The sequence below is a fragment of the Indicator indicator genome, chromosome 8 (genome assembly GCF_027791375.1).
Source record: "Indicator indicator isolate 239-I01 chromosome 8, UM_Iind_1.1, whole genome shotgun sequence".
NCBI classification, from domain to species: domain Eukaryota; kingdom Metazoa; phylum Chordata; class Aves; order Piciformes; family Indicatoridae; genus Indicator; species Indicator indicator.
In genome coordinates this window covers 17,750,343-17,776,739 of record NC_072017.1, presented here as the reverse complement: position 1 = coordinate 17,776,739, position 26,397 = coordinate 17,750,343, and the positions used below count along the sequence as shown (strand labels likewise).

Below are 26,397 nucleotides of genomic sequence, written 5' to 3'. Positions count from 1 at the left end.
AGATGGTGGAAAGATGGTGAGCAGTAATTTCCTGTGTTTGCTGAAGATCCTCGTGGCATGTCAACCCTGGACAGCAGATGCCCACCATCTGGGGTGGACACCAGATGCCCACCAAAGCTGCTCTGTCAGTCTTCTACTGAACTGGACAAGGGAGAGAAAACATAACAAAAGGCTCACGGATCGAGATAAGGACAGGGAGCTCACTCAGCAGATACTGTCACAGGCAAAACAGGCTGAATTTGGGGAAAAATGAATTTATTACAGATCAAATCAGAGTAGAGTAATGAGAAAATAAAAACAAATGTTAAAAACACTTTACTGCCATTCCTCCCTTTTTCCTGGGCTTAACTTTACTCCCGAATTGTCTACCTCCTTTCCCCAGTGGCACAGAGGGAAGGGGAATAGCAGTTGCAGTCTTTTCATCACACATTGCTTCTGCCACTCCTTCATCTTCATGTGGAGGACTCCTTACAATGCTACTTGCTTCATCACTGGGGTTGCTCCCACAGAAGACAGTTCTTCAAACTGCTCCAGCATGGGTGCCTTCTGTGGCATGGAGTCCCTCAGGAACAGACTGCTCCACCATGGATTCACAAGTCCTTCCAGCAAACCTCCTCCAGTATGGGCTCCTCTCTTTCCATGGGTCCACAGGTCTGTCAGGAGCCAGCTCCAGCACATGCTTCCCATGGAGTCACAGCCCCCTTTGGGCACCCACCTGTCCCACCATGGATCTCCATGAGCTGTAGGGGAACATCCTGCCTCACCATTGTCTTCACCACAGGCTGCAGGGGACTCTCTGCTCCAGTGCCTAGAGCATCTTCTCCTCTTTCTTTGCTGACCTTGGTGCCTGCAAAATTGTTTCTCTCACATATTCTCACTCCTGTCTTTGACTGCAGGTGCACAGGGTTTTTTGTTCCCTTCTTAAATACATTATCACAGGGATGCTACTGCTGTTGCTGATGGGCTTAGCCTTGGCCAGTGGTGGGACTGTCCTGGAGCTGGTTGTCATTGACTCTCAGACACAGGAGAAGTTCCTAGCATCTTCTCACAGAAGCAGCTCTGTAGCCCCCTGACTGCCAAAACCTTGCCACACAAACCCAGTACAGTCCTCGACACTGGACGTTCCTTAGGCATCATAAATCATGCCTTAACAAAACTGCTTGTGGTGGTATGATAGCCTCTTTGAAGCTAGCCATCTGTATCTAGAGTTGCTTTATCCTAATCCATGCTGACACTTCTTCCAGATTGTCTTCATCCCTATTCTGCCACACACACCTCCAAGTTCACCAGTCCCTTTCTTTATCATCATTGTCATCACCATTACTATTTTCCTCCACTGCTGGCAATCTTCACAGGAGATACAGAGCAAGGGAACATTACCACTTGTCAGTGGAGTTGTAATCTATATGAAGGTGCAGGCAAGTATTGTTGAAATACCCACAGTCATCAGTTCCCATTTTCCACAGTAAGATTGTAATATCCCTGGCAGGAAATCCCACTGCACCACAAGTAAATGATTTTGCTGTTTGTGAATCCGTTGACGGCAGATTTGCAGTCAGTGATCCTAATTTTCAATATTTTCTTCCATTTAGCTGAACGTTCATACTACATGGAAAAGTTCACAGGGAAGTATTCTTCTTTACCATTTTCTACAATCTGCTATATCTGTTCTTTAGTCTTATATTCCAGGAAGATTGACTGAAAAGTCCCATGAAGTGTTTATATTCTTATTTTCCACAACTTTTCTAGCTCCTGTGGGTAGCCCATCCCACTTTCACATGCTGAGAGCACCAATGCTGACAGCTTTGCATAGCATACTTTATATTCCTTTTCTGCCAGTTTACTGTTTCTTCGGTTTATTATCCATTTCACTGTCTCTCACTGTTGTCTGTCTTGTTACTGATTGTCAGCAGCAGTATATTTCTCAATTAGTTTTGAAGCCTGATCCAAAATCCATTCAGTCCCCCTTCAGTCTTTTCCATAATTTGCTGTATGTTTATATTCCTGCTCCACAGCAACACATCCTTCACTGCTCAAAAATTGTGAGTCTCTTAGTGCAGTAATTGTGATTACAGCATAGCACATGGATCAGAGTCTCATTCTCACATGCATAGTGTTTACATTTTCCATATAGTCCCCAGGCTGGATCACTCATAAACTAGAGAGAGGAGGCAGGGGGAGAAAAACCCACAAGAGCAAGCAGAATTCAATTTTAAAGACAAAGAAGTGCATGAAAAAAAGAGCGATGCACCCCAAATCCCACAAGAGCTGTAGAACAGAGCCAGAAAAAAAATATGCATCTGTGACATCCAAGCTCCAGTCAGGAACAAAGCCAAATAACCACAGCTTAATCTGTTTTAAAGCTTGTGTTAATGTTTGCCTTTTGCTTTCAACCATCGCTGTAAAGTGTTTTACAATGTTCTGTTGGAAGGAGCTATATAAGTTGTGATATACTATATAGTTGACACATAAACTACTCTTCTTTTGATCTTTCCAAGCTGAAACTGCATTGTTTTGGTTTTGTCTTTGGTTTTTATACCTCAGCTGCAGACCAGATTCATTGCTTTTGTAAGAAGGAGACATTAGCGATCTTGAGAGTTTCATTGCTTGCTCTCAGATAAACAGAGAGGTATCAGTGCTGTGGTATCATTTTCCCACATGTCCTACACCACCTGAATTCCTTTCATGGTACGCTGGAGGTCTGCAGTATTTAACACAGAAGTCGTTCTACAATTTATGGCATTTAGCACGTGACATAAAAATGCACATTTTAAAGACAAAGTTACCAGAATTGATCTTCCCAGGAAAGTATAAAAAATGCTTTAAAATCATCCTGAAGCTGAAAGATAAACAGGAACATCTGCTAAATGTCCTTCAAGGCATCCCAAGATTCATTTCAATTACCCTGCACAGCGCACCTCAGGTGCAGAGCAGCATTTTCAACTTTTGTATCTATCGAGTATAAGCCTAACACAAACTGCTATTTCTTCCCATTTGTTATTTCCTAGCATATCTGACAGGGTGGTTTCTTTCCAATTCCTTTTCTCTTTTTTTTTTTTTTTTTTTTACCAATATCCTAGTGCTTTACAGGAAATACAATATATGTCTCCTTCAGCTCTCATTCTGTAAGGTAATACTGACCTATATATTTTTGCTTTCTTGTCTTAAATTTCTTGTGTGCCTGACCTTTGAGTCGAACTGCTGCGCTATCCACTCTTCAAAGGCTAAGAAACCTTGGTTAATCCCTGTAATATCTTGTCTAGCCCTTGAAATGATACCTTAATTTAGAAACCAAAACCAAATAGTAAATATAGATCTGCACTCTCATTGGCCCACTGGTTTGTTTGAAGACAACTAAAAATGTGCAGCTGGTGTAACATACAAATGAAGTATTGGTAGAAAAGTGAATAACTTTTAATGATAGCATTACCCAAATTGTTTTAGCGATACCAATTTTATTATTTTTTTAAATATGTGTTTTAGCATCTTTTCCAGTTAATTAAGTGGTTAAACAGGCGATAATTTCAAGGGTTTATTTAAGAAAAAACCTTATAAAATGTTTTTGAAAGGAAAATAATGATCCTGTCCCATCCCCATGATGGCACTGCAAGACTGTTTTGGCATGGGTCTCCATTTCCAACCCACCAGTAAATTTCATCCCTGAAAAGGACTGTGCTCTCTAGGAGCAGATGGGATATCCTCACCTCAGAAACAAACACTAAATACTCTTGATTCCATAATGTATGTGCTTCTGTTTGGCAGAGTGATTCCCAGGACAGCTGCATTTATTACCCTGTGCCACTAAACCACAAAATATGTCTCCTCTCCTGAGATGCTAGGATGCACCAGAAATACCTACCCAGACCTCCTATGCCTTAGTTAACTCTGTGATGGGAGCTGGTAAGTAGCAGCTTCCTGAGTAGCTCTCAGTTTTACTCGACTGCATGAGGGTATCCATGGAATCTCAGGACAAAGCCCAGCACATGATCCTGCCCCACTTTCAGTGGTTTCAGATCTTCCTTAAACGTTTACACCAGCGTATTTTGGTTTTCCTTGCAATGAGGTGTAAATCCTCAATCATTTTGTTGCCAGATCTTCGCTAGATGCCATAGCTAAGAGGTAAGGATATGTAAGAACTAACACAGAAATGCCCCAAAAGAAGCAGCTTCCTAAATCGTTTTGCAGTTTAAGTGTTCAGTCTAAACCTCATCTTCTCCTTTCACAGTATGGTGCTGGTGTGCTTTCAGGGTCTGAATTCCAGCATACTGCCCTCAGCAAGAGCTTTAAGTCACATTCAAGCCTTAAGTGATCCCATATTGCAACGTTTAGCATCTGCATGCTAAACATTCAGATTACTAAAATTCAGATTACTAAAATTTAGTCCCAAGCTTACAGCCACACTGCCAGGACCAAACCCAGAGTAACACAAACAGACAAGCACAACAAAAGAGACCAAACTCCTACCCATTTTCACTGCTGTTTTAAATGAATAGAATTAATAATTTTGTTTTCCTGTGATTTCAAAATGCCAGTAGCTATAGCCAGCTGCTGGGCAGGACAAAAGACAGAATAAGAAATGTGTGGAAAAAAATTACAGAGATGCATATTGTTCTCTGCAAGCTCATGCAGAATGTCAAGTATTTGTTACCACATTTTCTGATACTTTTTTTTAAGGATGTGATTACTGCTGGTTTAATTCAGAGCATATCAATTTTTGGGTTAATTCCTTTTTGTATGGAAGTTGTTAGTGAAACTTTCAGTTGTCTATGTTCTACTTTATTTTAGCCTCAGTCACAAACTTTTTTTCACAACATTTCACTCCAGAGGGCATGAAATAAAGGTAAAATTGCTTCATATGTGTAATGCATGGACCTAAAGTCTCATGCAGATTCATGAAGATGTTTCATGAAGCATAGGATCATAGAATGATAGAGGTTGGAAGGGACCTCTGGAGATCATCTAGTCCAGCTCCCCTGCTAACACAGGTTTGCCTAGCTCAGGTTGTACAGGAACATATACAGGTGGGTTTTGAAAATCTCCTGATAAGGAGACTCCAGAACCTCTCTTGGCAGACTGTACCAGTACTCCAGCACCGTCAAAGTAAAGTTTATCCTTAAGTTCAAGTGAAAACTCCCATTTTCTAGTTTGTATTCATTACCTCTTGTCCTATCACTGGCCACCACTGAGAAGAGCCCAGCCCCATCCTCATGACCTCCACTTTTCAGATACTTGTATGCATGTATAAGTTTTGCAGGCTAAAGAGCCTCAGGTCTCTCAGCCTCTCCTCATAAAAGAGATGCTTCAGTCCCTTAATCATCCTCATGGCCCTCGGTTGAACTCTGTCCAGCAGTTCTCCCTCCCTCTTGAACTTAGGAGCCCAGAACTGGACACAATGTCTCTTTTTTCTTTCTGTGTTTCTTTATGTATGTTCACATAAAGAGACAGAAAGGACAAGTCCTCTTTCTTTCTTGGCTTTTAACTTGGATGGGAGGGAGTTGGGGGTTGTTTTGTTTTCAGTCTAAAGGCTGAAAGCTGAGACCATCAGTGTCCCCTGCTTGGAATAATAGCCATTCTGTTCTAAAGTTTTGACTGAGTTGTGGTTGCTCAGACCTCAAGCATCAAACCTGTGTACTCCTGATGTTTCCATCTGTTTCACTGTTGTATTGATGTATTTGTGATGAAATGTGGTGGCATGCCCTTCTTCCTCTGCCTACATAAATTTGATCAGAAGGAAATTTATTTTCATTCCTTTCTGTTTACAAAATGAAGGGTGTCTTTATAAAATGTAGAACATCTCAATATTTGAGCTCTTTATTCACTATTCAGAAGATAAACCAGGTGATTTGAAAAAAAAAAAATGCCTTTACTTCCAATTGATGGCTTGTTTTACTTACTACAATTATATTACAAGTTCAGATGTGAGTTGGGAAATTACTACTACATAACTAATTAAGCTTTAAGATTTAAGGAATATTCTTCCTGGAAAGCCAAACAAAAATGTGCTCATATTCACTGATAAAGGGGAAATCTCCTGCTCAAGGGTGCCCAAAACACACACTCACTAAAGAGAAGGTTAGAACTCACTCAGTCCCCACAAAATCCTTTGATGACTTGCTATTCCAAGGGGAGAGGAACCGACTGGAAGGAGACTTGCTTTGAGGAGACCGACTCAAAATGGCTCTGTAGCGGGACTCCTTTTATACCCTGAGTTGAGGGTGTTCTGTGATCATTTCAAATCAGCTCAAGGATCAAGCCCACATAACCACACAAAAGCAGGGTAAAAGCCTGGGCACCAAGTCACAAGGTAATGTGTGAGAAGCACCAAGCTGATCTTTATCAGCCTCTAGCAAGCAGCAAGCCTCAGCACTTTTCAGTTGTTTGCCAGGCTTTTGTGCTTATGTTAGGCTGTACCCGCCACACTCACATAGCCTTCTTTTGAAGTTTTGGTCCAGTTTGGTTTAAACAGCAGGCATGGTGTTATCTTGGTTGTATTGCAAGAAGACCACTGGTGGATATTCTAAATATGTTTTATGATCTTGCTTTGAACATACTTTGCCTTTGCACAGTGAGATTCTGATTAGGCAAGTCGTCCGTGTTACCTAATCCCAGCTATCAGGATTATGGAGAAGGCCACCACTATGGCAGTGGGAGGGGTCAGTACAGAACAATGTGCCATTTTCACATACCACTCACTTTTTTGCCTCATTTGTTTCCAGAAATCATTCTTTCACTTGCTTTCTCTCTGCTTTCCAGGTGTGGATGTGTGGAGGTGGCATGTTTGATGTTCCATGCTCTCGAGTTGGGCATATCTACAGGAAGTACGTCCCGTATAAAGTCCCTTCTGGAACCAGCCTAGCAAGGGTGAGTGATCAGATCTTGTTGGGTTTTGCTTTTGTTCATCATCAGTCTCTTCATTCCCTGTGAACTAGTTTCCAGTAAACCACTGAAATGAAAAAAGAATCTTTATTTTTCTGAAATGAGATGTGCAATTGCTTCAGTTACATTGCCTTTCAGAGGCAGGATTGCCAATAATAAAATTAAAACTCAAAAGTACAGGCTTGGGCATCTCAGCACAGAAGCACGTTTCATACTGATTCAAAGGAACCTGGAAATAACCTGACGCTTATAGTTCTCCAATTGCATACTGTTGTCTGTCATAGTTTTTTCAAGCAGGACCAATTTGAATGCATATTTTCTCTTACCAGTCAGCTGAACAGACAGAATCTTGTGGAAAGGTAAAATGTGGTTGTGGAATACAGCCAGCTTGAAGCCGTGTGAGTGAGAAATTACCAGACTTCTAGACATTTCTCAGAGAGTACTGAACGCATCCAGATCCATGAGGGACTTTTTGCTCAAGAGAAAATCTTCTGTAACTTTCTGGAGATTTTCATGGGTTGTCAAAAGATGGGAGACAAAGGGCACAGATGTAGCTTCCAGGGAGACAGTAGGATTTATTCATGCTTGAGTTTAATCTTTTCTGGTTTAGAGGGCGTTGGGGTTTTTTTCAATAAAATGGCATTAATATTAAAGTTTGCATATTGCCATAGGGTAGTATTTTATTAATCATATTTTTGCTTCATGGGGTACAAATGAAAGAATAAAAGAATATATTTCTTGCTGTAAGGGGGAGATACTCTTGGTTTCAGCACCATGGGACAAGATTTGCTGTAGTAACTGCAGCAGAGGAAATAGGCCACCTTTGTTGCCTGCCTAAGAACTGGCTAGAAAGAGAGAAGGATTTGCTTTATAAGAGCATCAGAGTAGACAGTGCCACACATAATACAGAGAATCTCATCAGAGAATATGCTGTCTTGTGCATTACACGTGGGAGCAAAATTACAAGCATTTGTATTTGAACTAATAGTTTCTCATACAGCTCAGCTCTTAACCAGCTTTCATGGAGGCATTGTGTGCACTTAGAGCTTGATTTCGATACATAACTTGTGAAATATTGTGAAACCCCATTCTTAGTTATAAAAATGAAATATCTCCCCATGCATAGGGTGTCCTACATAGCATGTTGATAGGGTGTGTCTTGTCCTTTCCATTCAAATAATGGATAGTTTCTTCTGTGTTGTTGGGGTCCAAAATATGATACTTAGGTAAATTTCTCACATATATTTATCACTGACAAAAAATTTGCATTCTCAAGTTCCCAGCTTGTTTCCCGTACCATATTCAAAAGAAAAACATTCATATTAGGGTACATTGTATTAAGGCTGCTAAGAACACAATATCTGAAGTTTCACTGTTTGGGGCTGCCATAGTAAGTAGCCAAGAAAGAGAGTTTGATCTCTGACCCATCAAATCGTGTGTAATTTTAAGATTAAAAATAGTCTCTTTCTCTCATTCAAGCCAGAAAAGGAAAAGCAAGGACACAGTCATCCTCAATGCTTCAGTCCCTTTGATACAGATCTCTCGTATTCCAAATAAACTGCCCCAAATGGAGCTGTTAGCCAAAATAATACTAAGTGAATATGCACAGAAGTGGCCTGGATATTTCAACTATCTTTGCATTATCCTTCAAATATTATATTATATTATATTATGTTATATTATATTATATCATCCAAAGGTTATAGTCTACCCCTTAAGAGTATTTTAGCTAAAACATCCCTCTGGTTCAAGAATATAATGAATAGCACATTCAATAATATCTGGAAGTATTACCCCTTCTGCCAATAGCAATACTTTTCACTCCTAAGTAGTTTCCACAACGGATTTTACTAAACCCTTTTCCATCTTCTGCAGTGTAAAGTAGGATGCTGGAGGTGCAGTTCAGAAAGGAATGAGCCATAGGAAGCCCAGCTGTGATTGCAAAAATCATTGCAAGTGCCCCTTTATTAATCATGGGAGAATTTCCCCTTGTGCAGATACTGTGTTAAAGAACAGCAGATTTTCCAATCCTATCCACAGCAGCAGCACAAAGGATATGGAGATTGGAGATAGGAAGAGGACAGAGCTTCTAGACAAATTCAGGCATACCCCAGATCATACCATGGGTTTCCTTTCAAGCTGTTTCAGCTTATGTCTGCTCTTAACAAATAATATTTAAAGTGATGATTTTACCTTCCCTTGGAATTTCACCTCTGTATATCTTTTAGCAAGAAGCACACAGTTTCAGCCAGCTAGATAGCAATCTACATATATTTTTAAAGACCTGTGACCTGGTATGTGAATCACATACACTTTATTAAATGAGAGACTTTTCAAAAATGGTGTTCTATCACCCCGTCACTGAATAACCATTAGTGTACTATACAAAATAGTATGTATCTCTATGGAATGTCTGGCTTATAAACAAGATTCAGTGATGTCTAGTGCGTGCAGGCAACACACAGAGGGTTGTAAAAGCAATTCAGCCTTGGATTGCCTTGAGGTCCTATATATGCAGAAGTGACCCATGAGGAGTTGTGTAGATAGCTCAGCTCCAAGTAGTCCATAAGCCATAGACCAAACAGGGCAGTGCTGCATCAGAGAACCCTGGGGAGTTCCAGTACTGGTTCTAGCTGACAACAGACAATCACAAGATCAGCAAAATAGAATTAGAAAGAGGAGCACACCAGCATGAACCCCAGCCATGGATGGAATAAAGAAAGATAAAGGGAAACTCCATTACATTGCCTAAGATAAACATTCCTTATGGTACAATCCACTCAGGCGTAGTTGTGCCCACAGTCACTTGAATCAGGGGATAAAAGCCTTAAGGTTTAGGAATGGGGAGTTGCCTTTCCAGTGCTACACTCTGCCTCTATGGAGACCCTTCCCCCTTGGTCAGGACACCAGCCGAGGACTCTTCTGGGTAATCAAATATTTAACATGCTGTAAGTTTGTAACCTCAAGTGATTAACTAACATATAAAATGTTTAGTGTGCTTTTTTAGGTCATTATAGTATACTCATGCTTTGAAATTGTAAGCCTGCATTCTTCCATTGTATCAGTGAAGACCTGCAATAGTGGCATATCAAATCAGTTGCTTGAACCCTGCAGTTAAACCTGTGAGGAAGCTCAATCATTTGCTTGGGCCTTACAGTTAAACCTGTAAGAAAACTCAAATAAATTTTTTGCTTGAACCTTGCAGGTTAGTCTCTTTTCATCACAGTATTATGACATCAGTTCTCTATATCCTTCTTTTACTACATTTCATAGCTTCTTATCTGTCACTCAAGACCTGCAAGGCCATGTATTTTTTTCGCTGACACATACCCCATTAATTGAAAATCATCCACGTATGAAACACTCTGTCGGAAAAACTGTCTGGTGGTACAGAGTGAAAGTAAAGCAAGCTGTAAACATGCCTAGCAGATTCATGAAACAGACTGTGACAACCAAATGCAGATTAAAAAGCTGAGTATTTTTGTCTGGAGGTATCTAAGGTGTTGTTTGCCTAATGCAGTCAGTGTCCAATTTTCAGGCAATATCACATTGGGCAAGCAGATGTCAACACTGATTCCACATTGTGATGTAGAAGCTCCACGTAATTGTTCACTCATTCTAAATCTGTGAACTTCTGCACAAAAATGTAGTGACTAATAATCTTGCCTGTTCATTTTAAGTAAGACATATATAGAAAGCAAACCCCAAAATCTTAAAGTCCTATGCAAGATTTTGCCCTATTAAAATCTTCTGGATTTTTGGACTGGATTATTTCAGTTGCTTTGTGGTATGCTTGGCTGTTGCTTCATTTTTAACAATTCTAGGTAAGCCGTTTTCTTTTAGCCAGTTACCTATGAAATTAGATTCTAAAGTATTATTATCATTTCTTGTAGATCTATCCCAGTTTATTAGTCTCCTGTTTGCAGGGGGTGTGCTTTCCTTTTTGTAATTATATAAAAGCCATAAGAGATCTATCAATAAAAGCTCAATGTTTCATTGCATATGCAGAGATAAACTTAGAATTTTAAAAAATATCCACAGAATTTTTTTTCATTTGCAGGTGTTATACGCAGGATTTTAGCATTAACTACAGAGCATTATAGAGCATTAGGCCTTTCTGAAAGGAAGGGCAATCCCACAGATGGTCTAGTTTGGATGCTAATGAAGCAGTGTGGTGAATCCTAACACTAAGTTGAATTCCTCCCTGCACACCAGGATGTGGGATCCCAGAGCACAATGATCCTCTAACCCAGGAGGCACAAGCATGGTGACATTTGCCTCATCGCACAGTGTCGCTGAATTGGAACTTGCAAAAGTTTGGGTTCAGGAATTCAGCTGATAAAGGTGGGTTCAGATTCCCACCTGAACCATTTGCTCAGCCTTTTCGTGTGGCTTTGAAGGGGATCTTCAAAGAAAATTACTCTAGCTATACCATCTGTGCCATGACCACATTTGCATTTTTTGACAGAGCTTCCTTTAATATTATTAATGACTACAAATAATGTTTGGGGTTTCTTAGAGCAGCCAGTGAACATTTTCTTCTCAGTTTCCAGGCGATTTAAAGAGCCAAGGGGAATCAGTTAGGTAACAGCTATGTTTTCTTGTGACCAGAGTGCAAACCAATAGATGAAGCATGCTGCTAAAGGACCACTACTGGTACTTTTGCAATCACCTCTGTGTCACAGAAGACTGTAGCACAGTTATTGAAACTGTTGAATCATAAAAAAGTAGCTGAAACATCAGCTTAAAATAAGCAAATTGTTTAGGAATCAAGCAGACTCACCTTCTTGCAGCAGGACAGCTATTTGTTGGCTACTGGGATGTTTGCTTTACAAACCCATAATAATGATGGTTAGACAATCCAGCTTTTAAGTTTTCATTCTAGCTTTTTTCATTTTACAGATTCATAAATTTGTCATTAAAATTAATGAAACCAAGATATCAAGCAGTGCACTTACCAAAGAAAATTTTCAAATTCATATCTTCTGATGCTTGAATACCAGAAAATCAAAGTAATTTTTTTTCAATGCTAGGTTTTTATGTTTTCTGCAATTTGAGTGCAAGTTTTTTTTTTAGGATAAAAAGTGCAACAGGGCAGGCAACTTAGTTCTCCAAAAGGAATAGAAAGATGGTGGAGAAGTAGATGTTTCTGAACAATGACAACATCAAACTGGTAGTAGCTACTTTCCAGATTTCATTCAATAGGGTACTACTGGAACGCATTACATGGCTAAAATCTACTTGGAACCCTCTTCCAGGCTTGGCTGTAAAGGTAAGCTATCTCTATATTTGTCCATGGAGCATGGGCCTATAAGGCCAACAAATCTGCAGAGATGTGAGTGTCACTCTGTTTTCCACAGCTCCCCTACAGCCAGCCTGCAGAGACCTGCAGCCACAGAGCTGGAGGCAGCCAGCAGCATCCTCACAGGACCTTGTCTATCCTTGCCCTCCAAGCCCCCCAGGCCAGTCTCATGTGAGCCAGCAAGCAGAGATTTAGCCTTGAGGCAGTAGGAAGGCTTCTTTGATTTTTTTTTCTACATGCAGGTCTTAACTTTTTTTTGCAGTGGACTTGCAAACCTTTGTAGAGGAATCAAATTCTGGTTGTTTTCAGATTACATCTGTGGAATTTCAGGTTTAGGTGTTTTCAGACTAGTGGCTGAGAATAAATAGTCTCTTGCTTCTCTGCCAGCTGTGCTAACTCTCACAGGACTTATTTGTATACTCCACCAGTTTTGTCACCTAGTCAGTGCACTGTCTTCCATGGGGGAGTATTTCTTGTATGCCTGCAGACATCTCTTTATTTAGTTGGGTTCTTTGTACAAAAATACAAACCATTTCTGGAATGAAACACAATTAAGTTTTAAGCACAGTTAAGTGCAGAGGACCAAAATAAGATAGCCAACAGGGGGAAAGATTAACAAAAAATAGCACAGCCTAAGTTAAAAGGAAGTTAGGCAAGAAAGGGAAAGGGATGTAAACCCTCAGACTTAAATGCTGTGGCAGAGGTATTGAGACGTGAACATCAAAAAGCTGCAATTAGTGTCCAGGAAATATTTTACTATGCTTTCACTGTAGAAATACAGACATGAGAAATGGTTGCATTCCAACACTGACGAAGGACCTGCATGAAATTGAAGGTACCATTTTTCCTCTTGTGAGTGCTATAGAATTTTGTACCCTGTTGCCTCTGTCATACTAATCCATACTTGCCGGATGGGCTTCTCCAGTCATACTTTATTCTCCTCTTCTGTGATGATTTATTGTGACATTATGCTACTCATATTCCAGAGGAACATAAAGTGTAGTTATCTTGGCTGGATGGATCCCAGTGTGCTTTTTAAGTACATTTTACAGAAAAGCAAACTGTGTTTTCTGTTATTTCCAGCCAAATGAAATAGAGCAGCTTCCAGAAGAGGGCACGTGTTTTGAAGCAGCAACAGCACTGTGCTTTGCAAAACAATCAAAACCCATTTAAATTAGGAAGATGATGTAGGTGGAGTGAAAATAATCCCACTGGAATTTTACTGGGAAGGAAGAGGGATAAATACATCAGTTGTTGCAGAGACAGTAGTGTTCTTTTTAGCAAATAGTCATATCCTGTCATATATTTCACAACTGAAATACACAGTCAGACATGCTATGGTGATTCACATTTGATTGGCGTAATTGAAAGTGATTTTTGACTGATGACAGTGAGTCCTGACTGATGAGAGAAATTACTATCATGACAGATTAGACTGCACCAGCTGGTGACATCCAGACTCCTGGAAAAGGTTCATCTTAAATGCAAGAAAGCAGGAACTTGTTACAGAATCCGAATGTTCTCGTAGGATGTCGGTATCGACAAAAGTGAAATCTGTGGATTGGGGTCAGGGATAGGTTAATGCAAACAGTAAGTTAAAACAAAAGCAGAAAAAGCAGATTATGCGGGTGAAATGAAATAAGTAATAAAACTATTGTGTTGCTTTAGTGCCACTGAACAAGAAGAAAATACTTTAGAACAACTGTAAAAACTGAAAAAAAGAATTACATTTTTATATTAGTTTAACTGCTGCATCCAGAATGCAAATAGGAAAAGATGCCACTAGAGGATGGAGTTGAGCAGGCTTGCAACGTGGAATAGAGTACAGCTACATATCTCTCTTATCAGTGCAAGCATTGCAGGCCAGCACACCAGCCACAGTTATGAAACGTGGAACTACCCTGTTTGTATGAGGAACCAATCTCATTAAACCTTGCTTAGAGGGAATATTTATCAATCTGTCCTCTGCCAGGTCCCTGCCTCACTCCACTTCTCCATTCTCTTGGCCAGCATCGGCCTTCTTCTTCCTGCATTTATTTGAGTAATAGCACATCTCTTAGAAATGGCAGATCACCTCACATGCTTAAAAAGAAAGGACAGTTATTTGATCAGAGAGATGTATCTTCCCTGCTCACCAAAGAATGTGAAAGAGACAAAATGGTCTATGAAAAATTTATTTTTTTTCAAGTGGAGATGTCCTCATTTTTCTTTCTCTCCAGTCAAATTGATTTAAACTCTTTGTATTGCAGTCCAGGTATCAGTGACGTTGTAACTTACCGCCTTGTAGACTATTGCTGAGTGAAAATGGAAAACAAAGTGACAGCCTTAAATGTGTGAGTTCATACAAATTAAAGAAAACTTGTCTAAATGTAAGGCCAGTGTTAAAGGAAAGTAAAATTGTAACAGTGTCACAAAATGTAATTATGCCAGGAATGTGTACATGGGCAACTGATGACGACTGATGTCAGTCTTAGTGTGATTGCCATCACTTTTGTATGCATCTCACAGCTTCTTGGTGACAGCTGTCACAACCTTACATATAGAAATATGCATCTACTAAAATATCATTGGGCCTTATTAATTCTTGTACAGAAATCTTTCACTATAATGACAAGAGAACAAATTATCATTAGTCTGTGATGGATAGGTCCTGAGAAACTCCTCAGATGTCCATCTAGAATCCTTGTGACTTCCTTGCATTGCCAATTCAGGTAACTGATTAATATTGATCATCATTTGATCGCTCCTATTAATTTTTATTTTTGCTTTTTTTTTCCTGTTAAAAGACATGGGTAAACAATCTGGACATCCATAACCTTGCAATGCATCTAGCAAACAAACTAAGCTACAGCAGTGTTCAGTTATATAAATGTGTTTAATTTCTCCTTCGTAAATGCATTTAGATGAGATGTTCAGATTGAATCCAAGTAAGCATGGTCTACCACAAAGAGAGCCCAAAACTGATTCTTTTTATTGATAAAGATATTTGATGCCATTTGAGAAACTGGCATTTAAATGAGTTTTTTTAGAAGATTATGCAAAGAATAGCAGAGAGAAAAAAATCAAGATTCAAATCTCTTAGTTTGTTCTCAATTCTTTGTAGCTTAGCTTCACTGTGAGACTGCAGTGTTTAAATGATGCTGTAAGGCACTCACAAAATGCCACCTAACATGGTAGGCTCTTAAACTCCTTTTTACCTGTAAATTCTATGACGGTATTTACACAAACACGGGAAAATCCTAACAAAGTTGAACTGCTTAGCACCTGTTTTGCAGCTAGGCTCTGTCAAGATTTGGTAGCTACTCATGACAATTTGCACTTGTGAGATTTAGGATGATGTCATTCTCAGATTGTGCCCAGCCTCATCTAAGGCTCAGGTAAAGTGGACCGTCTTTTCTCCACCTTGTCAAACGTTCACCCAGATTGTGGGAAGGGCAGCTTTGGGAGACTCATGAAAGACTTGAAATCACACTCTTACCTTACTGTAAGGCCTTAAAGTGTTTAGAGATTGAATGCACTCCTCCTGGTTATGCTCCTCTACCTTCTGTTATCGTATGGGGAGTAGAAGAGCAGCAGCTTACTGACATGATTTGCAGAGAAGAGTTATGTGCGTGTGAAGGGGAATCTTCATCTTACAAGAGCTCACTTACCTTAGGCATCCTGCCAGGAACATGCTAGGCTAGGATGTTCTAAATAGGAATGTAAATGATGTTTCCTTTGAACCTGTGAACTTGTGCCAGACTACCTTCCAGTACATGTTCATGTTAAAAGGAAGTGTGGCGATTACTGAGCTCGTGTAGTGATAATGAAGAGAAGAAATCCAGGCTAACTGAAGTCAACAAACCTCTTTAAAACTATAAAACACTTGGATGCTGAGTTCTTGCTTCATAGTAACTGCCAGCTTTAGAAAGAGCTTCCTGCTACTCCAGAATAGTGAGTTCCTTACAGTCATATTTATAAACAGTCCAGAGCTTTACAGCTATCAAATCAAGTTTACATTTTAAAAAGGGAATCTACTGAAATTGAAAAGGATGTCTCATAAGGATTCAGCTTATGATATCAGTGTATAAACATGCAAAGTGTAATATATAGGTTTTTACTGTAAACTTAGGAGGTTTTGGCAGGTGAATGAGAATTTTGAAGTAGTGACCAGGTGTGCTATCAAGATTTCTGTTGGACTCCTGTTTTATTCAGTTATAATAATTTAAAGCAGAATTAAATTCTTTTAGTGCAGCCAGATAATTAAAGCAAAACCTCCAGCAGACCCTATTCTGCATATTGATGAGGCAAGTTGCTCCTGGAGTTACTTTGATTTTTTTTTCCTTAAGAGAATATCTTACTGTACTTTTAATGTATGGTTATTTTAGCAGAGTAGTTTTTTAACATGAAAATAGCATTATCAGGTGATGTGATTGTAAAAAGTAGTATGATATTTTCTAGAACAGTCTTAAACTACATGTGCATTGTAGTAAGTGAAGTGTTCAGCATTACAGTGGAAGATACACTAGAAAGATCACACCTATTTTCATTACTTTGACTTCTTTTAATGTGACTATTCATATTCGTACTCATCTACAAAGTCTCATCACGTAATATTTTCACTGGTCAGGAGATTTCTGTGTTACAGGACTTCTGCCAGAAAGGTGAGATTGTCATTTAGATGATGTTCTTGAATTTGTTCTGGTTTTCTTTGTCCTACCCAGTTCCTGTATTCTTGTATTTTAATTTAGATCTTCATGAAATTAGAACAAAAGTCAACCTTGTGTGGGGCATGAGCTGTTTTGGAATAGGGATATAAGTGTTGTGAATTCTTATACTGCTTTATATTTTTTTTTTTTTTGCTTTATCCTTGCAGGTTTTAATGTATTTGCTTCACAGAAAAAAAGCATACAGAAAGTTATCTTGCAGTGTCAGCTAAAAGTACTTCATTTGTTTGATATCTTGCTATCTTTGTATTCAGATAAGTTTTATTAGTTCAGGGACATTTAGAGTGCATGGATTAATAAAATTCAGGAAAGGAATTTTCAAATTAGTATTGAAAGCAAATCAGAACATGAATCAGGCCTACTTAGATGCAGAGAATGTTCTGAAAAGAAACATTACCTTATGTTGATGATAATCAGATGTATATTGTCCTCCACTTATTACAGAGCAAATCTCAGCATTTTGCAGTTAGTGTTCTATAAAAAGAATATTATAAAACTTTACAGCCTAGTGTCTCAGTGTCATCCAGTGAGATGTTGCTTTGTTGGTGGGATAAGAGATTAGATAGCTGAGGAAATGCAGAATAAACTAAGCCTGTACTCTACTACAATACCAGCCTATAAATTTGTGTGGATTAAGTTGCAGGAGGAATTTTAAAATCTGACAAAACACAGAAAAGTGTAGATTCCTTGATGTTAAGTAACAATAAAATATATCTCTTTAGTCTCATCCATACAGGATTATTCCTTACAAGTCTTTTATTATATATATAATTTGAGTCATAACATCTAATTACAATTTGATTAATACCTATGCAACAAAATAAGTAATTGCTTCCTGTTAAATGCTAATGGAAATCAACTTTGTGGTACATAAGCCAGAACTGGGTTTCATGGAACAGAAATAGTCTTAGACATGTCTATAGGATGAGTGTAGAAAGTCACAAGCTGCAATGCCTATCCCATGAGATGCTTTGCTTCAGGTCAGCTCCACTTTAGAGTTACATGCTATGCACAGACTTACTAGCACAGCGAAGCTTCCAGTCCAAAGGCAGTGCAAAACCAACAATGAGAACAAGCAGAGGAGGCTCAGCATTGTTTGCTCCCATACATGTGTACATGTGGTGGTTTGGCCTTGGGTGAGGGCCAGATTCCCATCAAAGCCATTCTGTCACTCCCAGGGGAGAAGGAAAATGTGAAAAGAGGCCTGTGGATCAAGATAGAAACAATTTAATAAGGCAAAGAGAAAGCAAAGGCCATGTGTGGAAGCAACAGCAAAGAAAGATGTTATTCTCTGCTCCCCATCAGCAGACAATGTTCGGTCACTCCCCAGGAAGCAGGGTTTCAATATGCATAGCAGTTGCTTCAGAGGACAGATGCCATTAACAAATGCCTCCACACTTCCTTCTTTCACTTAGCTTTTATATCTCAGCTGATGTCCTGTGGTATGGAAGACTCCTTTGGTGAGTTTGAGTCAGCTGGCCCAGCCATGTCTCCTTCCAAGATCTTGCCCATCCCTCAGCCTGCTGTTGGGTGGAGGGGGGAAATGTTTGAAAAGCACAGCCTTGGTGCTATGCAAGCACTGCTTAGCAGTAGCCAAAACAGTGGTTTGTTACAGCTAGCACTACAAAACACAGCACTATGAAAGCTGCTGTTGGGAGAACTAACTCCATCTCAGCTGAACCAAATACAGCACGTTAATCCTGAGCCTAAAATTTAGATGGGAATTGCTAGGTGACTAAGCATAATGATACCTGAAAATTCAAATGCTTTTCAAATGCAAAGTGAAGTAGATTAGAAGGAATAATTTGAACCATTTGTGAACATTAGTAGGTTCTGAACTAACAGGAAAGGAGATACAGGTACCAATTTGAGGAGCTGAAAGAAAATTTCTGTTCATCATCCATTATTAATCAGAAAAACATGTGAAGATTCATAAAGAATGTGAAGGAGAATGAGATATTCAACAGATAGAAGAAAACATATCTTACAGAGTCAAGAGGAAATCAGGGTACTCAATACTCCATAATGCTTGCTCAATACTGAAAAGAATAGTGGTAATCATCCATTGTTTTAAGACTGAGAAAGTAGGCCAGCTAAGCTTAGAAGTTGTGTGACCTACTGAGTTTTTTTGTGTTTAATTCTCCCTTTTAGAAGTGTCATTTTCTCAAAGCATGAAGGTGGTAATGATTGTTTTTCCCTGTGGCACAGAACCTGAAGCGCGTGGCAGAGACGTGGATGGATGAGTTTGCAGAGTACATTTACCAGCGACGGCCTGAGTACAGACACCTCTCGACTGGAGATATCTCTGCCCAGAAGGAACTTCGCAAGCACCTTAAATGTAAAGATTTCAAGTGGTTCATGGCTGCAGTGGCTTGGGATGTTCCCAAATATTATCCTCCTGTGGAACCTCCACCTGCTGCCTGGGGGGAGGTGAGGAATACACAAATGAGATCAAATTTAAATGAGTCTAACATTTTACATTGCGAGAAACTAAAATTATAGCTTTAGCTCCTGTGATAAGTAATGTTATTCAGGGAGTTCCCAATGACTGGAACAATCTCTAGAGTAGTCATTAAACTAAGAAACCTTCATGTCTTAGAACTATCACTGCTGCTTTTATAATTCCTTACAATTTTGTGGGTACAGGCCATAAGATGCATGCACAATGAGGACAAGAATGTGGAAAACAATATGTTGACCTCATTATTGCATGTTACAAGATGATTTTAGATGTTGAGAATCACCTTAGTGAAAAATGAAGTCTGAAATCACCACTTTTGGGGTTTTTTTTCATATCCACTTACATACCTTCTCAACAGTTGTATGAAGGTGGAGTTAAGTTTGCTCTGTTTTGCTCACACATGGAAATGTGACAAAGGAAGCCTTGATACTTTTCTTTTACAAAGATGGGGTTTTCTCAGCCTGTGGTCTGCATTCTGTAGGTGCTGCAATGGCCAAATACCAGTAGCAGACAAGTACAATTTGATGCCTAGGGAACAAGGGGATGGAGAGAACACCAAAGAGAAGTCAATATCTGAGCATTGCTCCAGAGCAGGGTAGAAGCAAACAGCCTGCTGGAACTCTCCTCTCATGATCAGAGATGTTCTGCATTCAGAGCTGTAGCCCACCTTCCTTTGACAGTTTGTTTTGTGTATAAGAGATGAAATCACTAAGAGTGCAGGGACAGGAAATTACTTTCATAGCTGCACTGAAAAATTGTAGTAGCTTTTGTTACAGTGGAGAGGAACTACAGTTTCAGTCCATGGCAAGGTGGCATGCAGAGAGCTTTTTCCTCTCAGTTCATTTTGATTTATAAAGAAGGCTTTGCTCTTTCAGTGTATTATGCTACTTTTTTTTTAAAACCATAGGAATATCTGTACTGTGAGTTCTGCCCTTCTCTGATTTTGCTGGAGATGTTCTTGGAGCTCTCAGACAATTACCTTTTCTGTTTGAAACCAAAAGATGAAGTTGAAACTTTGACCAAAACATTTGGTAAGTCCCCTCACATCTCTGCATATCCTTAGTGGTCAAGGCTGGACCATGCAGGGTGTTTCTAAACACAGGTGCCTTTAGTATTCTCCAGAATTTCTTTCTAAAAAAGCAAATTTTTCTCATTGTGAAGTTTTAAAAAAAACTTACTGTGCTAGTAGCAGACCTTAGTTCTTCTTTGTAAGCTACCAGTTACAGATATTCAAAGGAACTTGTTTGCTTCTTCTCAGAAATAATGAATTCCTTTGTTAACGTTTCCTCTATCTTTGATGCTGCTGCCCACACTTCATGAGATGAGAGTATACCGAGAGGTTAGGAGTTTATCAGTAGAAGTCAAGCCAGATTGGGGTGCCATGACTACTACTATGATCTTCCTTCATCATCTTCCACTTATATACATGTGCATCCTTGGAGAAGTGTGATCATGAGATATTAATTTCTCTGGCCAGCTTCAAAGTCCTTAATTCAATCAGAGGGTCTAAGTGGAGAACACTGTAATTCAGGTATTCACTCCTTTTGCAGCAATATTAATATATTCTTTGCATAAAAGCAAGAGTTATAAAAGTAAATCAAAGATCATAGCAGTGGTATCAAATTTGTACCTTAAAAAGCATTTATTGAATTCTTAGGAAGGAATTGAAAACCAAGGGGTTTCTTTTCCCTCTAAAATGTACTTTCTCTGAAATAACAAGAAGAGAATGTTCAGCCCTGCTGCTCTGTTTTTTCCTGAAACTGTCACATTCCTGTGAAGTTTTAATTAATTTGTTGGCACTTGCAAGAAACTTGAACAAACTTGAAGGTCAATGGCTGTTGTAATTAGAAGCTGAAAGAGGAAAACAGACTGTGTATTATTGCTTTGTAAGAATCAAGCAGTTCTAGAAACCTTGCTGATTATAAAGACTAGATGTCTGTGCCAAGGCTGACTGTCATTTAGTATCCTCTCTGCCTCCACTTGGAAATACTTTACCTCTGCTTGCCTGTGCCAGTCTGAGAAAATAAACAATGAGGCACTCAGACAATTTTTTGCTCCAATATTTTGATATCTATCTTGTAAAAGCATGCAGTGTGAAAGCAGACATCTCATAAACAGCCTCTGCATAGCTCCTCTTTTTTTGCCAAACACATTTATCTAAAATCTGACTCGTATATTTCTTGACAAAATCAGTTTATGGTGGAAAAGAAGGAAATTTGAAAAACCAAAGCCAATCTTCTTCACTACACTTGTCATGGCCTTATCTCTCCTGCACGTTTGTGCCTTTTGTCCTTTGTAGCTGGCAGGGTGTACGTTCCCTTGATACTCTACTCTGCCTTGTAACGTCTGAAATATGTGCATTAAAGCACTGTAGCAGCAAATTCAGACACATTTAGGCTAGTGAGACTGTCAGTTCTGTGTCTGAGTGAGATAACCATACTCTTTACTCTTCCACAGGGAGAAAATGAAAGTTTTCAGTTAGGTTTTGTTCTTATCCTTCCAAATACATTGGAAATTATGCTACCAGTATGCCACAGTATTACTCATCCCATTCTTTTTATAAGACACAATCGTTTATTTGTAATGTGTATTTAAAATCCTGTTGAAGGAAGTGAAAACAATAGCTGCACTAGTTGACATTTGAACACCAAATATTTTCTTAGGAAGTACTTATGAATCTACAAGATGTTATCCAGCATGAATATATTATGCAGATGTCACAACTTCCAACAGTATCTTTGAAAACACATTTTACAGTAAATCAATGATATAATACCAGCCATTGTCATTTATTTTGGACTTCATGAGTCTTGTAGTCAAGATGATAAGATAAAAAAATTGTTACTCAGTCAAAAGGGAAATATTTAAGCTTGTTTCATTTGCTGTTACATGACTTGATTCTCAGTGATTTAATACAGCAAGTCTCTGAGTCACTGCAGCAGTGCTAAGCTGTAGGACTCGAAAATACTCCTTTCTCAGTCCTGAACTCGTGCATTTTACAGAACTGTTTTACATCACTGGCATGAAAATATTGCCCAAGTCAAGCAGCACATTTTAAAAAGGATGAAAGCCTAAAACCTTACTAACTACTCCTTTGATTACTTTTTCTAGAGTGTCAGCCTCAGACCTTAAATGAGTCCATCTCAGCCCACCAAGTGTCACAGGTCTGTTGTACAAAAGCTCTGTGTAGACAAAGTGCTACACAGCTTGGCCACTCAAATTCTGCCATTGGGATTAGTGTCATACTGAATAACAGAGTCCCCTGTTTCTTCAGTGAGGTCTTTGGCAGTGATTGACTTCTTTTAACTTCAACTTTTCTTGAATAACAGCTCACACAAAGGGTAAATACTTTTAGAATTACTATCCATTTGACAGGAAAGGTGGCTCATTTTTCCATATTTCATCTGTAGACGTTGATGGCCCTTGGGTTATCTGGGAATGTAAGCAGTGCACTATAACTGGCTTTTAGCACTGCTTAAGTGAAAAAAGCAACAGAAGGGAACATTGTTAATGTCTCCTAAAAGCTACAGCCACTTTCTTAGTTGAGGCATTAAATCAGATGTCCATCAGTGACAGCCTGGCTCTGGTACAGGCATGCTAAGGCTACAGTAACCAGGAGATCATTCACTATCTCAACAGCAAATCTTGCAGGAACTCATTTGCCTATGAACTTAGAGAGGTTTAGATTTAGCAAAGAATATTGGTCAATATAATTGCTGGACCTTGGGAAGCTGTGATTTCCCACTGGTTTAAGCCTTAAAAGGAAAGGGAGAAATTTGCTTTGCTTTAACATATAGGTGTGTGAGAGGAGGTTGTTTCGTTGTTTTCTCTCTAACGTGGAGCATGCTAGTCTGTCCATTACACAGCTCTGAACAAAAAGCTTAAAAATCTCAAAATTAATGCTAGCAGGTTGTATCAATGGCCTCCAACCATTCCTCTTCCACAAAAGACTGTTGCTTTTCTGCAAGAGTATCATGTTAATCAACACATCTATTGCTTTCCAGTTCCCGTCACATGCTTGCTTACTAATGACAGTAAGTGTTCTAAAGAGGGTAATGCTAGACCATCTTAATCTGCCTCCTTCACAGGGAGCTTGTTAAATAACATGACTGCTGGTTGTCATAAAACTCCAACATTAATTTAAGTAGAGATCAAGTTATCTGGGAGAGTATATATTCTGCAATATGTAAATGCTGTTTGGGAAACCCTAATTTTATTTATTTATTTATTTGCCTTTCTTGAGAGGTGTCCAAACATTTTTTTTCCTTGAATACCTGTCTACCAAATCAGCAGATTCAAATGTCAAGACTTAACTGTGTCTTCTTCAGACCTAAGGTCTAGGCTTTCAGCCTGTTTGTCCTCTCATGTTCCAGATGACATTTTACATCATGCTCCTCTTTCCCCATTGCAGTGCCAGTGAGCTAAGCTACTTCTTTCTCAAGGCTCCTCCTACTCAGGAGAAAAATCTTTTTAACACTGCCTGGCTAACTTAAAGAGAGCAAGCTGTAGTTTTTACATAAGTCCCCTGCTTTTTGTAAAACCCAAGGGTCACTTGTATCTAGGCTTTCCCAGTGATTTTCCCTTACAGCTGGCTACCTCATTTAAAGCACAGAAGTTAGATGCTACACCAGCAGAAACCCTACTTAAGTGACTCATCTTTGTTTCCCGAGTACCATGTAGCACTGTGAGAAGCCTCTACATCCTTGCTTGGACACGTCCAGTGAAGAAGTGGGAGAAAACAAATTCTCACCTTCCATGCCTCATGACTACAGAGCCCACAGCCTTAGTATCTTATGTCCCATTATGTGTTAGGCTGGCGTTTCAATATGCTTAAGGACTTACATATAGTGTTTTTCGCTATTTTGGAATGTGTTTAATTCCAAAACAGCCTTTAATATCTCTGCTAACTGTGCTTCTTAGTCTGTACACACCCCTTGAAAGCATGCTTCTTACATGTGCTACTCTATGTGTATAAATTATAGCATTTAAGGCTGAGCGAATAATCTTTATGTGTAGCAACTTAATGCCCTGCTTGCAAGGGTGGTAAAATCTGTCTCCTGTTCATCACCCCCAGTGCCTATAATTGCACATACACAAATGTTGGAAATGTGAGTGTATTAGGATTGCTAGCCATTGCCTTGCTAGTTGTAACTCATAACCTCAAAAGCTCTGTGCAACTGAAAACAAGGCAGTTCAAATGCATATTGATGTATAAATGAGAAGAAATCCTCTTTGCTGTCTTTCTCCTTTCCTTCCTTCATCCAGGAAAGCATCTTAGGGGATTTGCAGGCCATGTGGTGCTGGTGCTCAACAGGACGTTTCCTGTGGCTCTGGCAACAGTATGAAGGCTCGGTTCAGTTTCTAGCAACTGCCAAGGCCACACAGAAACACCAGAGAACAAAAGCACAGACTTAACTGAAATGCCTGTATTACAAAAAAGAAAATGAAAAACAAACCATCACCCCTCTGCAATTGAAAGGAAGGGTAAAACCAAAAGAGAGAATTAGCTACAACAGACCAGAGGAAGGAAAATCTCAAGGAAACCTTTCAGGAGTGGAGGGAGAAGAAATTAAGAACAGAGGAGACATACTTCAGCAGTGAAGGAAGTAAATGTAGCCTCAGCTCAAACCTTTTCCAGAAACGCACTGAGCACAGTTACCACACAGTCCAAATGACTGAAAATGGGATGGAGCGATGCCATCAAGACAAAATTATGAAAGCCCCTTAATCCAGTAAGCATTCATTGGACATGAAGTATGTTCACTGTCATTTTACAATTATGAATCACATAAATACACTCAAATTATTAATGTCAGTTGTTAGCAGCTCCATTTTAATTAGCTCACATGCTCTAAGAAGAGAACTGATATATCGTTTAATTTTGTATTAGGCTAGCAGTCTGTATTTATATGACGTAAATTTAAGTGCACTGAGAAATGATTGAACTCTCAAGAAAATTATACTTGAAGTAGATATTTCACATGAAACTTTAAAAATACAAAATTAAAATTTATTCCTCTCATTCTTCTTTCTTGTCTCTTTTGCTGGCTGATACGAAATTGAAGGCAGTGTTGTTGAGAACTAATTATCTTTCTTTTTTTTTTTTCCTGCTAACATGACCCTTTGTACTGTGTGATTTGCTCAGTGCAAGTTTCTGCATCTGGTTGTATGTATGAAATGCTAGCATTTTACTTCATCCATAGCAATTTTTATTGTATTGAAAAAGTATTCTGGAGCTGGGCTTGTCTGGGTTTTAGAAGAATATTCCTCTGAGTTCTGGTGAAGGCTCAAAGGCTTTTCAAGTCAATCACTCAAACTAATGTTCCTCCATTATTTGCCTAATTTGCACTTTTCTAGGCTAAAAAAATGCAACTCCTAAAACCTTTCAGAAAGTGATGGTTTTTACAATTTCTACATTTTCTGTTGATTTCCCATCTGTCTAAATCTTTCTTTGATTGTGGTGAACAGACACAATTCCAGTCTTCCAGAATCAGAACAACAACAGAGTAGCTTCTGCCATGTGTCTTGCAAGCATGAGGATTGCCTCTCCTTGCAGTGGTTTGTGCTATTCTGGGAAGTTTTCCATCCTTTGGATCTGTGCGAGGTATGCAGTGGCAATGTTTACATTTGTCTAACATAATATGGAAACAGCAGAGGCTTCTGAAATATTTTCCATGGAAAAATACAAATGTCATTTCAACTGTATCTCCATTTAGCATCTAGCTTTTCTCTTTTTTTAATAAATGAGGATCAAAGTAGTAGCTAGAATGTCAAAATATGTACCTGCTTTCTGTATGTTATACATATAGAATTTGTGCATGTTTCCATACATGTACATGCATTTTAATTAGTTTCTGTGTATCTTGTTGACAAGGTAAGTTTTTCAAAACAATTCTCGTAGAGGTGTCTAAAGGTTTTTTAAATAGCACAGCCAAAGTACTCAAGGAGAAATGCAAAATAAATTTGGGATTTTATTCTTTTTAGCAGCAGTGGGTAAACTACTTCTTTTGAATCTAATCCTTAAAAAAATATATGTGGCAGCAGAGGTACAT

General features: G+C 39.0%; 1 protein-coding gene across 1 annotated transcript in view; it reads left to right on the top strand.

The window, feature by feature from the left end:
* GALNTL6 (polypeptide N-acetylgalactosaminyltransferase like 6) overlaps positions 1 to 26,397 on the top strand; it is a 408,048-nt gene that overhangs the window by 367,700 nt on the left and 13,951 nt on the right. The window contains exons 8-9 of the mRNA XM_054383096.1: positions 6,754 to 6,861; positions 19,093 to 19,314. Coding sequence (XP_054239071.1) covers positions 6,754 to 6,861; positions 19,093 to 19,314 — 330 coding nt within the window. The remainder of the gene's footprint in view (positions 1 to 6,753; positions 6,862 to 19,092; positions 19,315 to 26,397) is intronic.